Source organism: Aulonocara sp. 'chitande type north' Nkhata Bay, linkage group LG12 (assembly GCF_057382095.1).
Source record: "Aulonocara sp. 'chitande type north' Nkhata Bay isolate Kocher_YH1m ecotype deep benthic linkage group LG12, A_spYH_male_GT1.1, whole genome shotgun sequence".
Taxonomy (NCBI): Eukaryota; Metazoa; Chordata; class Actinopteri; order Cichliformes; family Cichlidae; genus Aulonocara; species Aulonocara sp. 'chitande type north' Nkhata Bay.
Genome location: NC_141355.1, coordinates 32841991 through 32857958, shown reverse-complemented (window position 1 = coordinate 32857958; position 15968 = coordinate 32841991). Strand labels below are relative to the sequence as shown.

The window sequence follows — 15968 nt, the reverse complement described above, 5'->3', positions numbered from 1 at the left end:
AATACCAGTCTCTGCTGTACACCCACCAATGAATTACCTCAGAGTGACTAATGTATATGCTTGCAATTTTTCGATCATTGATGCAAGGGTTTTGCAAGGTTAAGTTGAGCGCCTGTCTCAAGAACAAAAACAACAAGGTGGTAGGAATTCTGAATTCCTTGCTAGTTTTCCCTACAGCTACTCATTTCTTCAAAGCAATTCTCCCAAACAACTACATGGATTACTCACAGAATGATGTTTGTTTTGTCTAGACTGGGCAAAGATTAAGCGCTTGTTTGGTGCATTTCCCCCCAATTGTAACTCACACAAATGCAACAATTTATCTAGAGCTTGTTTCTCTTCAACAAGCACAATCATTGCTTGTATAAGAGGGCATCTGCCAAACATAGGAATTTTGTAGTAATGAAGCCATCAGAAAAATGTTGAGTGGTTAATGTTTGCACCCACTTTACTTCCAGCCCTGCTAAACACAGTATACTATTCTTTGAAAGCTCAAATTTGCCCACAGCAAAGACAGGCTACAATGACATCAAGCTGTGCAACCACTTATTACCGCATGTTCTCAGCTCGACCAAACTGTGTTTCATCATCTTTAGATGCAGCAATATACAGGGTCGCCTGTGGGGGCTGTCACTGCTTTGACACTTTCAGAGCAGAGCAGAAACTTTTTGTTTTTAACACTTAATGTGTGATGGTGTCATTATCTGAAGCTTTCGTTTGCATGGGCTGTTATCCTTTTCAAATAATTGAGAACAATATTACTAGTGATACGTTATTTTCATGCCACGGCAATACATTAAATGTGATTGTAGCAGTCTCCATCAACTTACACATGCAGGACCATGACTTGTTTTTTTGGAGTGGTAAATATTTTATTGCATTCAACATGATGTGCGTCCACAATAGACACTCTGGAAACAACATAACTTATTTAATGTGAAACATCTATGACTCAATAAATAGAACTGGTTACATTGCAAACAATTAAATACAAAAATCAAAACAAACACAGTTTTGACCATGCAAAGTACTTTCTAAATCATAGTGGCAAACCTTAGGAAACATCCATCCATCCATTCATGATTAGATGCATTTAAGAGTAGCCTAACCTAACACCCATTAATGATAAAAAAATATTAAAAATTACTGACAAATGCAATTAAACAAACACTGCACTCATTGTTTTATTAGTTTGGCTCTAAACTGTTGTTTAACCATTGTTTTGAATTTCATTGCAGAAAGGATTTTCACATTAATCCTCTCAGGTCCTTCATGTCTGCTCTGTTTAAACCCCCCAAAAAGAATGCATTGTAAATGTTGTTAACACCTGCGCTAAAGTCTAGCTCAGAGCAAAACAACATCTAGGCACATGGGGCATGTACTGTAGCTGCTACCCTCATTTATTTTCTTTCCAGCTATGTGCAGATAAGGTAAAGCCTCATACACTCTGTTAAGCAAAAAACTGCACTACTGGCAGTCTGCATGGCACAAACCCTAAGGTAGGCCATTCTGAATTTTTGGTCTTCTGTGGCTCAAGGAGTGCATCTGAACTCCTTGAGTCCCCCAAAGCCAACCCCACCACACACACACAAACACGCACACTGCTAGCATTATTTTCAGTTAACATTACTTGAATTACGCATTTTGCATGGTTTCACACAAGAAAATTGTCCATGTCTGTGACATGTGGGGGTGGGTATAAAGCTGAATTTGAGCCATTCTGCAATGGCTCAAATTCACGGGTAGACTTGACTCCTAACGCCTTCGATGGAACATTTCATAGTGAGTTGTAGAAGCACTGAAGGCCACTTGGTTTGCTGCCAACATACAATAGAGTTGTGAGGAATATGCCATTTCTGCCCCTTAATCCAATGGCACTTTGCCACCACTTCACAAATATTTCATTTTAGTGGCATTCAAGCATATCTAACTCTATCTTAGCTATCATTAATGCAACTTGGAAGAAAAGGCAGTACCATTTAGTAGATAAACTGACTGATAGTTGCAGAAGCACTGTAGAGTTGCACAATCACTGATGCAAGAATTATCCATCATATACTAGGGGACATGCCACCAATTGAACATGTCATTGACTATTCAGTATTTATCTGCAATTGAACACAGCACTGCTTAAAAAGAACTGAATAATGTTTTTATGGCTCTCAAGGAAACATTAAGTCATGCCCTCTTATAGTATTACATTTTGTTGCATAAGCTGATTTTATAGTTTTGTTATATGTAAAATGTTCTTGGCATTTGAAGTACAAAAAAGCATTAAATAAAAATAGAGGTAAAAAAGAAATGCTTGAAAATATTTATTGTTATAGTACGTGTGCACATTTTTAGTTGAGTATTTTTATTTATCAATTTACTTCCACAGCGGTATACAGCGCTAACAGTTTGCAAATGTTGAGCCTAACACAGTCTCGAATGATATCCTGTTGAGTGACAATTTGAGCAGCTATGAGGTCAGTGCATCATTGAAGGGTCGATGGTAATTTGATGGCAGTTGTTGAAAGGGAGAACTCTTCACCTCCACTTTCCCTTCCACTTGCTTGCCAGTCAAGCAGGGATTCGATCCGACGGCCCTCTGATTGCAAGCTCAGTCTCTAACTGTCAGGATCTTGCCAGCCCACTGCCTTTTGTTACTGCTGCCATTTCTCAGTGGTTTGACATGACCACCTATTTGTCTACCACAGTTAGGTTTAGTCAGAAGTATTCAGTGCATGATGCATTGCCATTTATTTTAAATTTCTCCAGGCAATAAAAGAATGTATGTAAATGCATATGCATGCAAATCTATGCAGGCCCACCTTTTTACATACACACACCATTGGCTGGCTCAGTTTTTTCCTCTGCCTGCCGACCTCCGGTTCCTTCAGTTATTCATGAGCCATCTGTTTGGGCAAGTGCTGTGTCAGATGTGTGTCAAACAGGACCTCATCTGTCCCCATGTTCGTCTTCTAATTGTGTGCTCATCTGGTTGCTAAAGCTGCCACTGGTGCCCCAGCAACACTATGGTTAGCTGAGAGACTCCAGCTGAAGTCTCTGGTCCATAGTGCCCTAAATAACCTGTTTGATCTGATGTGTGCATCTTTATTTAAGATTATAGCATCTGGTTCATCAATATTGTAAGGACAAGCACAAATCTGTCTTTGTGTATTTGTTTTGAGTTTTTGTGGACATTCTTCTGGGAGATTGGTTGAAATTGAAACAGGTCCACATCCGGATGCAGAAAGAAAGAAAAGTTTTTCAATAATAAATACTAAATTGCCTTTTACAAAACTTTAAAAGTAAATGTTATACTATTTACTGCAGGTTATGTGAAAAAAAAAACTTTTGGAATATATAAGTGAAGAACTTAACTTACAAGTAAGACTAACACCAATGAAAATCGAGTAACAGATGAAAAGTGTCTCTTTTGAAAACTATACTTTCAGTGACAGAGTGATTATAGTAGCATTAAAAAGGTCAATGTGGACTTCAGATCATAACTTTTTTCCATATGAATATGCCCTTCCAACCAATTCCTCTGCAATTCCGTGAAGCTCTTGAAAGTGAAGACCATTTCTTCTCCTTAATAAAACTTTTCACAGGCTTATGAAGGAAAAAAGGTTCAAAGCAAACTTAAATGGAATATCCTCCGGTTCTGTCATGACCGAGGGACTATAGGCTACCCTGTAATTCTTGCTTTTCCTAAAGCATTATTTTGTAAAAATCTCTACAGCAATGAAAGTTTTAGAATGTATCCAAAGTTTAAACAGACAAAAAGAGAAGCTTTACAGAGAGAAATGTAATTAGTTTCTTCATATAAACGTTTGTTCAGGTTCTTCACATTCATACCAGTGTGCTGTACATTGGTTTAAACTATCAAATCATGTCAAGTTACGTTATTTATGTAAAATAGTTAATAGTGATGATGATAATAATAATAATAATAATAATAATAATAATAATAATAATAATAATAATAATAGATTAAAACAGAAACCACTTATTCCATGATACACTGGGGTAAATGGCAATAAATTGAATGTGAATATGAAAGGGCCAATGACAACAGTATCAGCTATCAGGAAATCATAATGATTTGTGTTACAATAAAATCTTTCACAGCTTTAGCCATGTTAGAAGATTAAGATGGTTATAGCGTCTATCGAATCATAAATAAATGATTTGCTGCCTGGAAAAAAAGAATAACAAGAGGAAGGCAATAAAATAAAGGGCAAAGATATGTTGATTACAAACATTTATGATAAATCTCAAACAAATGTATTTAAGAAAGAAATTTAGTAGACAGAGCTGTCATATTGCTTTGTAATTAATACCAGAAGGAAGGGAACACAGAGCAAAAATAGTCAACCCCTGAGGATAAATTAACACAGAAAGACGTGGTGTCATAACACTTACACAAAAAGTTGATACAGTAGAGTTCCAAAAGTCAAGATACACTTTAAATGACAGAGGGAAAACAAATAAACGCATAAACAGCATCAAAGTAGTTTTGTCTTTAAAAAAGAAATAATGAATTTGGAATGTTTTCTTAGTGGTACAATATAGTTTCATATCTATGTTTTCACTTTTCATAACAGTTTTCTGTTTGTGATTTGTGAGTAGGCAGTGCCTCAAGTTATTGCCCTATATTACTCTATAGCTCAGATTGTCATTTCTAGTTGCATAGGCTTTGCTAAAATTGGACTTCATGCAACTGTCATATCAACCCGGTATCCTAAAAAATATGTTTCCATACAGCAAAACTGCATTTTCAGTTACCTTTTAAGGGTAACATATTTTCTCCCTGCAGCAGTATGACTTTCTGCCAGAAAGGTAGCAGTTCCCATTATAAAGACAGACAAATTCTGTATTCAGAAGAAAAGGGGATGGTGGCGGCATCAGTAAAAATGCTGAACTTTCTCCCAGATCAGGGTTTTACTAGGCACAGACATCAAAACTACTTGGTTAGATTTAGGAAAATATCATGGTTCAGGTTAATATATACACCCTTTCACAACATTAACCACATCTTTAAAGCTTCTTCATCATTTTTACCATGTGGCTTAAGACAGAGATACAGTACGAAAGCAAGAACGTGTTTGTCAAACATTGTCAATGTATTTGGAAGTGAGAATTTAATTGGGAAAATGTATCCGTGAAAAAAATCTGCATTCAATAATATAAACTCTTAAATCAGCAGCGTACATTTTGCAGAGTAAATGGTGAAACCTCTGACTCTAATCCCACTCTAATGACATCAGTTATTTGATTATGGAAGCAGTTTATTTTATGTGAACATAACCCTACTATAATTTTTAGGAAAGAGGTCTAGTAGTATCATCCACAGTTTCTCTTCACATTGATATAAGAAAAATATGCATACAAAGAGGGATTCATGGAGAATACATGACCTTTCAGTCAGGGACCATTGCTCTCATATGCAGTTCTTCTTCTCTTCTTCTCTTACCTTTCAAAACACAATAATGTATAATTTCAGAAGGAGGCCAGGAGGTCCCTCTGGAGAACTACTGTGATTCATCTTTGACAGAGACATCGCTTTCACTCTGGGCCAAGGGGATAAGACTGTCATGTTAGCTGTCCCTGCCCAATCCCCAGCCCTTCAAAGCAAAGCCACCGTGATGAATCTGAAGCACTCTGAATTTGCTGTCCCAGTATGCCCTCTGTGTTCCTTGGAAGGTCCAGAGCATTTAAATGTATGTTGTATTTTAAGACAAAGGAGCACCAACTCCAAACATGCCAGAGGCACATGAAAATGAGTGAGAAGACTGGCTAAGTGACTTCTCACTCATACAATAAGTAAACAAAGCAGTCTGCACCCACTCATACCTCTCTTGCTGACAACTCTCTGTTTTTGCATTCCAGTATTGTATCCTCTAGCTACTACTAGGGTACTGATACCAGTATTTTTGGATGGGAGTTGGCTGCTGATATTGTTTATCTACAACACTGACTGTTTTCACGATTTACTTTCTCAGAATATTGATTTGTTTTTTCTTTTATCACAATCCTGAAATTCAAACAATAAAAAGCTTGACATATTTTTTGCATTTCTTAGTACGTTTCAGTCCAGGTTTTAAAGACTGCCATTCAAAAAGATGGGTGAATAAAGTGATACTTTCACCTACAGAATAGCAGCCAGTGAAACAGACACTGCAAGACTAGTTTTTGTAGAATACATGGATCACCCCAATAATGAAAATGTAAATAGAGGTGCTGGTCTTGGAGAGAGAGAAGGTGAAATGATGTACTTGACTCGGGTGTCTCTCAAGAGAAAACAAAGAAGTTTGTCCGCGCCTAAACAGACTAGAAGGTTGCTATTGTGCAATAATATAGCTCTTAGAAAAGAGGCTACTGGCAGGGTATGAAAGCGGGAAAGCTGTGCTCTGAGCCATGTTTTGACAAAAGAGATAGTAGAAGATTAAGAGTTGAAACCAAAGCTGGCAGAAGCTGATAAGGAATGGATTTTTCACCATAACCTTGTTGTATTTTGTGTCAACAACTCCACAACTTGAACTCAACAACAACATCAGGACAGCTCCAAAGCATACTTTTTTATGTAACGTTTCAGATTATTGTGTATGACTCTCTGTAGAGTGAAAGGTGAAAGGTCTGACACTATGACATCAAATACTTGATTATGAAAGTGTAACATAATACAAAACTGCCAGGATGCTATGACTGTCAGATTTCTGGTTATAGTGTAATTGGTCTGATCCAGTGAAGATGCATTTTGGAGTTCATGACATTGTGTGGCATATGCTATCTTTCAACAGATGCTAACAAAGACAAGACATTATGCAGAGAGCTGAGGAGCCCAGGCTTTGACATGCAATGCGTGGGTGGAAATAGCCTGTTAATGAATAGACAGCAGAGAGAGGGAAAAAAATGAAGACGGCATAGGAGATACACGAAGCGTGCCGTGCGATAAAATATTGCTATTGTTAGGCAGTGCTGAGGGAAAAGTGCTGCGATGCAGAAAGAGTGGAAAGCCTTGACAGCTTTCCGGTGGCAGTCTGACGGCTGAGCAGGGAGATTGCAAGGAAAGTGCAGCAGAGGGCTGCTGTCAGGCCACACCAGAGCTCCGTTTAACAAGGTCCAGAGATGAGCTGCACCACAACACATTGCAAGGGAATGAGAAGAGGGAGAGTGAGGCTGGAGGGAGGGCTGACTAAGGCTCATGCATTTTCCAGAGGCTCACTACCTGTCATGCCTGCAAACCTGGGATTCCTCACATGTGCATGAGAGCAGAGATTGGAAATCCTCAGTAAGAACAGGAGCTGAAGAGGATTCAGAGATTTAAAGGAGTACCTGCCATTACATGATGATACTAGACATGCTCTGACACTTTGACACCTTTATCGCTACGTGAAGATATATCAGCCCCAATAGATACTTTATTTTTACCTCAGCTGTTCCTACAACAAAATAATGTCAAAAGTCATTGTTTACATGATTGAGCCCACTTCAGTCATTGTCGTGTTTAACAAGTTCATGCTAACAGTGGCGTCATGAATATGCATTACTTTAAACATGGATTTTTACAAACCTCGTGGTGTGTCATATAATATGTCCTGTAGCCCATTTCCACAATGGCCCTTGGCATCAATCCCTGGCATGAAAGCTTCTTTGCAATCTTCACATTAAATGTCAGTTTCTAGACGATCAAAACATCTTTAGTTGTGTCCCCCCCTATTAGAGCAAGCTAATTCCATACAAAACACACCCACTCAGTTTTAAATGAGACTTCTTCAGCTGCTTAGGTCTTTAAGTCATCAGAGTCATCAGGGAAGCAATGTGTCCCCAGATCCAAATAACATGACTGTTGAATTTCATGCTGAATCTCTGTTACGAAGAGGATTAGGTATTCTGTAGTAATGTGCTGAATATTATACTTCATGCAATTAAATATTTTGGAATTTGTCTGTTTTGTAATTTGCTGGTGTGCACTGTCACATTAACTGGTGGAGTCTTATTTTGCTTATACAGTAACATCCTGTCACAAAACACAACATTATCAAGTAGAAACTTCACAACTGTTTCAGCCACAATTTTCATTGCTCTGCATCAGGCTTGTTTCTACATTTGCTGTGTGATTGAAATCTACTTATTGATTCAAGGGTTTTTGTATGTTACAACCTGACCTGGAGACATTTGTTTTTACCTATTTTAGTAAATCTTTCTGCCTACGTTAATTACTAATCTACTGATGATTTTCTGTCTCCTTAGGGGGGCGACTCCTTTTTCTGGTGATGTGGCTGAACCTTGTGCCTCAGACTGACAGCTGCCCTGCCAAGTGTGTGTGCTACAGAGAACCCAGGCCCACTGTGGCTTGCCAACAACAAGGACTGTTTTCCATCCCTACTGAGATCCCAGCACGGAGCCAACGAATATTTCTCCAGAGCAACAAGCTGACGGTGGTACGGTCCACCAGTTTCAGTTCTTGCCATAATCTTACTGTTCTCTGGCTGTACTCCAACAACATCAGCTACATTGAGGCTGGAGCCTTTTATGGCTTAGAAAAACTGGAGGAACTGGACATTGGAGACAACAGCAACCTCCGCACCATCAGCCCAACAGCCTTCCGGGGCTTAACTAAGCTGCATACCCTTCACCTGCACAGGTGTGGCCTGTCAGAGCTCCCTGTTGGGGTTTTCCGAGGAATGTTCTCTCTACAGTACCTTTATCTGCAGGACAATAACATTCTAACCCTGCATGATGACACTTTTCTGGATCTTGGTAACCTCACCTATCTCCACCTGCACAATAACAAGATCAAGATAGTAACAGACAACATGTTTCGAGGGTTAATCAATCTGGACCGGCTGCTGCTACACCAAAACCGGGTTATTTATGTCCAACCCAGGGCTTTTAGTGACCTCGGTAAGCTGAAATCCTTGTTCTTGTTCTTCAACAATCTTACCGTCTTGACAGGGGAGACCATGGACCCACTGGTTTCTCTCCAGTATTTGCGTTTAAATGGGAATCAGTGGATTTGTGATTGTCGGGCCAGAAGCTTGTGGGACTGGTTCAAACGTTTCAAAGGTTCCAGCTCTGAGTTGGAGTGCAATGTCCCCGAGTTCCTGGCGGGAAAGGACCTTAAACGACTGAAAAGCCAAGATTTGGAGGGATGTGTGGAAACACCTCAAATCCAGACCAATCTCTTTAGCTCCAAGCCACAGTCTGGAAAATTCCTTTCCACTGAAAGCCCTGTGGGGGACACCATCCCCAGGTGTTGCCTTGGAGATAATGACAAGTCCTCTATCCTGTCTGGAAAGAGTCGCCAAATCACTAACAACCCCCTTAAGGAAAAGGAGAACATGTCCAAAACTAAATATAAGGATCCAGAAAGAACAAAAAATGAGACCCAAAACAAGCAGAATGATGGACCACTAGGAACCTTGTCGAACACCCTGGAAAGGTCTTTGGAAAACTTAAACCCTGACCTTATAGACAACCTGGAATCATCCACAGCATCAAACAAAAAGAAAAAGAAGTGTTCCAAAAAGCCAAAATCAGACACCCACTGCATCAAAGGTCGGGGTTCTAATTTGCAAGTGCTGCACTTTCTCTTCATTCCCATGACCTGGATATCTCTAGCCATGTCTTAGGACTCCCGCTTTCCCTCAGAACACTGGACTCAAGAATATTGATGCTCATGACAATGATACAGAAGATGCAGTGGCATCTAAGGCTGGCAGTGACTAAAAGGAGAGGAGTCACTTTGACCCAACATTGCTGAGGAAAAACAATAATGAAGACGTTAGAGTACATTTAACAAAATGGATGCCTTTACAGAACACTACAGATCTAATGTAAATAATGAATTGGTGCCCAAAATTGTTTGTTCTCTATGTACTCAACTGTACTGTGTCTAAGCTACACTTTGGAGACTCCTCCCTTTCCCTCTCAAAAGCTTTTACTGCTTAGACAGACCACTGGAAGACGAAAAAAAAAAAAAGACGAAAAAACATAAGAATAAGAACACTCGTACAGGAAATCAGAGACAGAAAGCACACAAAGAATGTTTGGTCTGTTTCATGAAGATAAACAATCTCTCCCCATTATTTATTCAAAGTCATGCATTTGTTGGGTAATGTTTTGGTTTTTTATGTTTATAAAAAAAAAAATGTTTTGCCTCCCCTGATTTTAGTTATATTTTCATGACAGAAAGGATAATGGATAGCATTTACCAAAAAAACAACAACAATGCTATCAGTTTGTTCATGGAGATTGCAATGGAACCATAGATATGCATTTTATTTTACTTGTGTACAAGTATGAATATATTATGAATAAAAGTTCTTATTTCTTAGATGTTGTTATTGTGTGGTGCTTTTAAATATAGAGGACAATTACTTTCTATCCAATTTTTCTAGATCTGAAGTCTAAGTTTTACGCTATCATTTGAGAAAAAAAAAAAAGAAAGATTTTCTCTATTTATTATAGATGTTGGAAGGGTACAATTCTTATCAAAAAAAAAAAAGGAAAAAAAAAAGAGTCAACTGAAAATTTTATTCAACCAGGTTGTGGTTGTTTTTTGCTCAGCTTCTTCAAAGTTTCAGCATTGTGATGCTCCACACAGTCCGAAGAGAACCTGCTAGAGCAACAGCAAAATTATCCTGTGAGTGACATAGTTTTCAGACTTTTTTCACTTTATTTCTTTCAGGTAATGGGCCCGTTTATTTTGACTTTGCTCTCATAATGATGAAGAAATATTTTTTTCAAAAATTAGTTACAATGGAAATTAATTTTTACGCCCGTTGTTCCACAGTGTGTCCATGTAACTACGATTTTCTGAAAAATCACACAAATCAGTGGATAATCTAACATACATGCATGCAGTATATCTACAAGTCTTTAATGATTGCGGCACATGTAGTATGATGATGTTGAATGATTCGCTTCAGGCAGCTTACAAAATTCAGAATATGATTAGACCTAGTTTTGTATATTACACTGCCACATCCCTCATCATTTTGATTGAATTATTAAGCAATGTATGAAAATGCTGCAAGAATATTTAAAAAGTGACTCCTCGCATCACAACCTTGACTTTGAAAACAGAAGAGACCCTCAAGGCATCTTATTAAGAACTGCTTTGCTTTCTTCACATAGAAAATACAGTATGAAATATCTGCATACAGAATAATTTAAGCTTTAAAATGTCTCTATGTCATACAGCTCTGCTGGGGCTAGTTGCCTGTGGTAGGCCCATGGCAGCTTGTGCACAAGGCCAAGATAATGTGGAGTTATATTTATCACTAAATTAAGTCAAGATCTTATCATCAGCCGTACATCTCTTTTTTGCAAAGTAGAAAAAGTAGAAGGCTGGGACTCCTGCAGCTTTCGGCTGTCATTGGTTAACCCTAAAATCTAAAAGAACTGAAGTCAAAGTCAAAGTCAAAGTCAACTTTATTTGTCGATTCTGCCACATGTACAGGACATACAGAGAATAGAAATTGCGTTACTCTCAATCCCTAGATAAATAGCAAATGAACATTTAAATATATTTAAATATAAAAGTGATTAAAAATGCAAGTAAAATAATTAAAGAGTAAAAATTTAAATAAATACAATTTTACATATAACAAGAAAGCTATACAATATACAATATAATGGGTAAGTGACATTGAGTGTAAAAAGAAGAGGGGGAGGTGAGAGGATATTGATCTTAAATAGGAATCAACAGGGAAATCATCAAAGTCTTTCCAAAACAAGCTGGCTTCCCTATGCTGATACACAAGCAGGCTGAAAGGGTCCCAGTAATTGTACGTGACTTGATCAAATCATATGTGTATATCTAGCCAGACAATAATCACAAACAAACAAAAAAAAGAAACAAGAAAATTTGGCATTGAGCTATACTGTAAAATCTAATTAGTTCAAAGAACTCAAAAAAACTATGCAAACTCGTTGCCTCAAAAAAAACTAAGTAAAGGTTACGTAAGATGACTGTTAGGACAACTTATACATTGCAAGTCTGCAGTATTAAGAATAACTTGATATTTCTGACTGTACAATACTAATTGTTTACCTACTGACAAACATTTCAAGTTCAACTAAATGAAAAATCAATTTGTGGTAACCTGAATATGATTAAAAATAACATACTAACACTTTCTGTAATGATGTTAAAATCAGCCCAACTTTTATTTTCAAACACAACAAAGTATAACAGCCAACATACTGGACACTATTCTCATGAACAACAAACAATTATATTGCCATCACTGTTATAATCTTACAATGAAACAAAGTCTCAGATGTAATTATTCTGAAAATAAGTTTAGGCCTACCACAAGTTTGTTTTGTACTTACATTACTTATATAATCAAAATAACATATTTGTAGTTCTGTCACATGTGCAGTCTCTAATTTAAACAACACATTTGTTTTTCATCCCAATGCAGGAGCTGGAATGTTGTAATATTTTAAGGATGGCTTGTTTCCAGTCCAGGCATTACTGCCTGAATGACTATCATGGATCGAGGTGACCCAAATGTAGGTGCTGAAGAAAGTCTTTAATTTCCCTTAAGTACAGTGGCAGTGGATGTGGGTTGGAGATGCAACGAGCTTGAACCTGCAGGCGACCATCTTCACTGACCACACCATCTGTGACGGAGGACTCATCTCTCCTGTTGTCCTGCAAGCAAACAATCATATTTTTTGGAACATGAACTGCTGAATTGCTTTCTTAAAACATTTTTTCTGCATTTATAGAACAGACCTCAATTTAGACAATCTCAGGCTCCCTCCCCACCGGAGAGGTGACATTCAATGTCCCACTTGTTAGTCTGGATAGCCCTGACCACCACCCGACACACAATAATGTCATGAAAGCATCATTTTAAAAAGGGCTATGCAAACATGGCCAATAATTTCCATTCTAATGATGTGCAAAATGATTTGGGCACAAAACAAATTTTTCTGTTAGAAAACTTGCAGACTTCACTATATACAGTGTAGACCCTCTAAACTAAGTTTGGGGGATGTGATCTTTCAAGAAATGCAGACCAAACTGTTGTTGTTTGTTTACTTACACAGCATGTCTTGTAGAATTAACTGGAGTCAACAGCAACAGCATAGTGCAGTCCATATCTCAAGTCTAATAACAGAAGACAGGAAAAGATCAGTGAAGAAACAACTTCCCCAAACCAAAGCACAAATAAAACAATAAGTAAAACAGGCTGATCTAAAGTATGATTAAAGTTCAGCCTGATTAATATAAATGTCACTGACAGTTGCTAATATATTGGAAAACCAAAATACTTATCACTGAGTTGATGTCTTTCTGTCCAACAGCAGGAGTGCTGGTCCCGAGCCGCAAAGACAGTAAGAAGCCAGCAGATGGAGAAATAACAGAAAAATTTTTAGAAGCTGATTTGATCCTTAATGGCTGTGCAATCATTGTAACTTACAACACAGAAGGTCAATGTAGAACCATCCATCCATCTTCATCCACTTTATCCGAGGCCGGGTCGCGGGGGCAACAGCCTAAGCAAAGAGGCCCAGACCTCCCTCTCCCCAGCCACCTCCTCCAGCTTATCCGGGGGAATACCAAGGCGTTCCCAGGCCAGCCGAGAGATATAATCTCTCCAGCGTGTCCTGGGTCTGCCCTGGGGCCTCCTCCCGGTGGGACATGCCTGGAACACCTCACCCAGGAGGCGCCCAGGGGGCATCCTTGTCAGATGCCCGAACCACCTCAGCTGGCTCCTTTCGATGTGGAGCAGCAGCTGCTCTACTCTGAGCCCCTCCCGGATGGCCGAACTTCTCACCCTATCTCTAAGGGAGAGGCCAGCCACCCTTCGGAGGAAGCTCATTTCTGCCGCTTGTATCCGCGATCTCGTTCTTTCGGTCACTACCCACAGCTCGTGGCCATAGGTGAGGGTAGGGACGTAGATCGACCGGTAAATTGAGAGCTTCGCTTTTACACTCAGCTCCCTCTTCACCACGACGGACCGGTGCAGCGTCTGCATTACTGCAGCTGCAGTCCCAATCCGTCTGTCGATCTCCGGCTCCCTTCTCCCATCACTCGCGAACAAGACCCCGAGATACTTGAACTCCTCCACTTGGGGCAGGAACTCATCCCCGACCCGGAGTGGGCACTCCACCCTTTTCCGGCTGAGAACCATGGCCTCAGATTTGGAGGTGCTGATCCTCATTCCCGCTGCTTCACACTCGGCTGCGAACCGTTCCAGTGCGAGCTGGAGGCCCTCACCCGATGAAGCCAACAGAACCACATCATCCGCAAAAATCAGAGATGAGATTCTGAGGCCACCAAAGCGAAAGCCCTCCGCCACTTGGCTGCGCTTAGAAATCCTGTCCATAAAAATTATGAACAGAACCGGAGACAAAGGGCAGCCCTGGCGGAGCCCATCACCCACCGGGAACGAGTACGACTATTGCGAATGCGAACCAAGCTCTTGCAACGGTTGTATAGGGATCGAATGGCCCGTAGCAATGGGCCAGACACCCCATATTCCCACAACACCTCCCACAGGACACCCCGAGGGACACGGTCGAATGCCTTCTCCAAGTCCACAAAACACATGTAGACTGGTTGGGCAAACTCCCATGCACCCTCAAGTATCCTCGAGAGGATAAAGAGCTGGTCCAGTGTTCCGCGACCAGGACGAAAACCGCATTGTTCCTCCTGTATCCGAGGTTCGACTAGCGGACGAACTCTCTTTCCAGCACCCTGGCATAGACTTTCCCAGGGAGGCTGAGGAGTGTGATCCCCCTGTAGTTGGAACACACCCTCCGGTCCCCCTTCTTAAAGATGGGGACCACCACCCCGGTCTGCCAGTCCACAGGTACTGCCCCTGATCTCCACGCAACATTGCAGAGGCGTGTCAACCAGGACAGCCCTACAACGTCCAGAGCCTTCAGGAACTCGGGGCGGACCTCATCAACACCAGGGGCTCTGCCACCAAGGAGTTGTTTAACTGCCTCAGTGACCTCGCCCCCGGAAATTGGCGGGTCATTCCCCTCATCCCCAGACTCTGCTTCCTCCTCGGAAGACATGTCAGTGGGATTAAGGAGGTCCTCGAAGTATTCCTTCCACCGCCTGACAATTTTCTCAGCCGACGTCAGCAGCCCTCCGCCAGCACTATACACAGTGCAGGTAGAGCACCGCTTTCCCCTCCTGAGACGCCTGACGGTTTGCCAGAATCTGTTCGAGGCAGTCCGAAAGTCTTTTTCCATGGCCTCTCCGAACTCCTCCCACACCCGAGTTTTTGCTTAAGCCACTGCCCGAGCCGCATTCCGCTTGGCCTGTCGATACCTGTCGGCTGCCTCCGGAGTCCCACAGGCTAACCATACCCGATAGGACTCCTTCTTCAGCCTGGTGGCTCCCTTCACCTCTGGTGTCCTCCATTTGGTTCGGGGATTACCACCACGGCAGGCACCAACCACCTTGCGGCCGCAGCTCAATGCAGCAGCTTCGGCAATGGAGACGCTGAACATGGTCCATTCAGACTCAATGTCCCCAGTCCCTCCCTCGGAATGCTGTTGAAGCTCTGCCGGAGGTGTGCGTTGAAGATCTCGCGGACTGGGGCCTCTGCTAGACGTTCCCAGCACACCCTCACTACGCGTTTAGGTGCACCAGGTCTGTCCAGCGTCCTCCCCCGCCACCTGATCCAACTCACCACCAGGTGGTGATCAGTTGACAGCTCAGCCCCTCTCTTTACCCGAGTGTCCAGAACATATGGTCGCAGGGCTGGTGATACGATTACAAAATCGATCATCGACCTACGGCCTAGAGCGTCCTGGTGCCACGTGCACTTATGGACACTTATGTTCGAACAGGGTGTTCGTTATGGCCAAACTGTGATTAGCACAGAAGTCCAATAACAAAGCACCGCTCGGGTTCAGATCAGGGAGGCCGTTCCTCCCAATCACGCCCCTCCAGGTCTCGCTGTCGTTACCCACGTGAGCATTGAAGTCTCCCAGCA

General features: G+C 41.0%; 1 protein-coding gene across 1 annotated transcript in view; it reads left to right on the top strand.

Moving 5' to 3' along the window:
- Positions 1 to 13887, top strand: part of rtn4r (reticulon 4 receptor) — a 51790-nt gene extending 37903 nt beyond the window's left edge. The window contains exon 2 of the mRNA XM_086315201.1: positions 8242 to 13887. Coding sequence (XP_086171327.1) covers positions 8242 to 9623 — 1382 coding nt within the window. The 3' untranslated portion in view covers positions 9624 to 13887. The remainder of the gene's footprint in view (positions 1 to 8241) is intronic.
- Positions 13888 to 15968: the final 2081 nt, after the last annotated feature.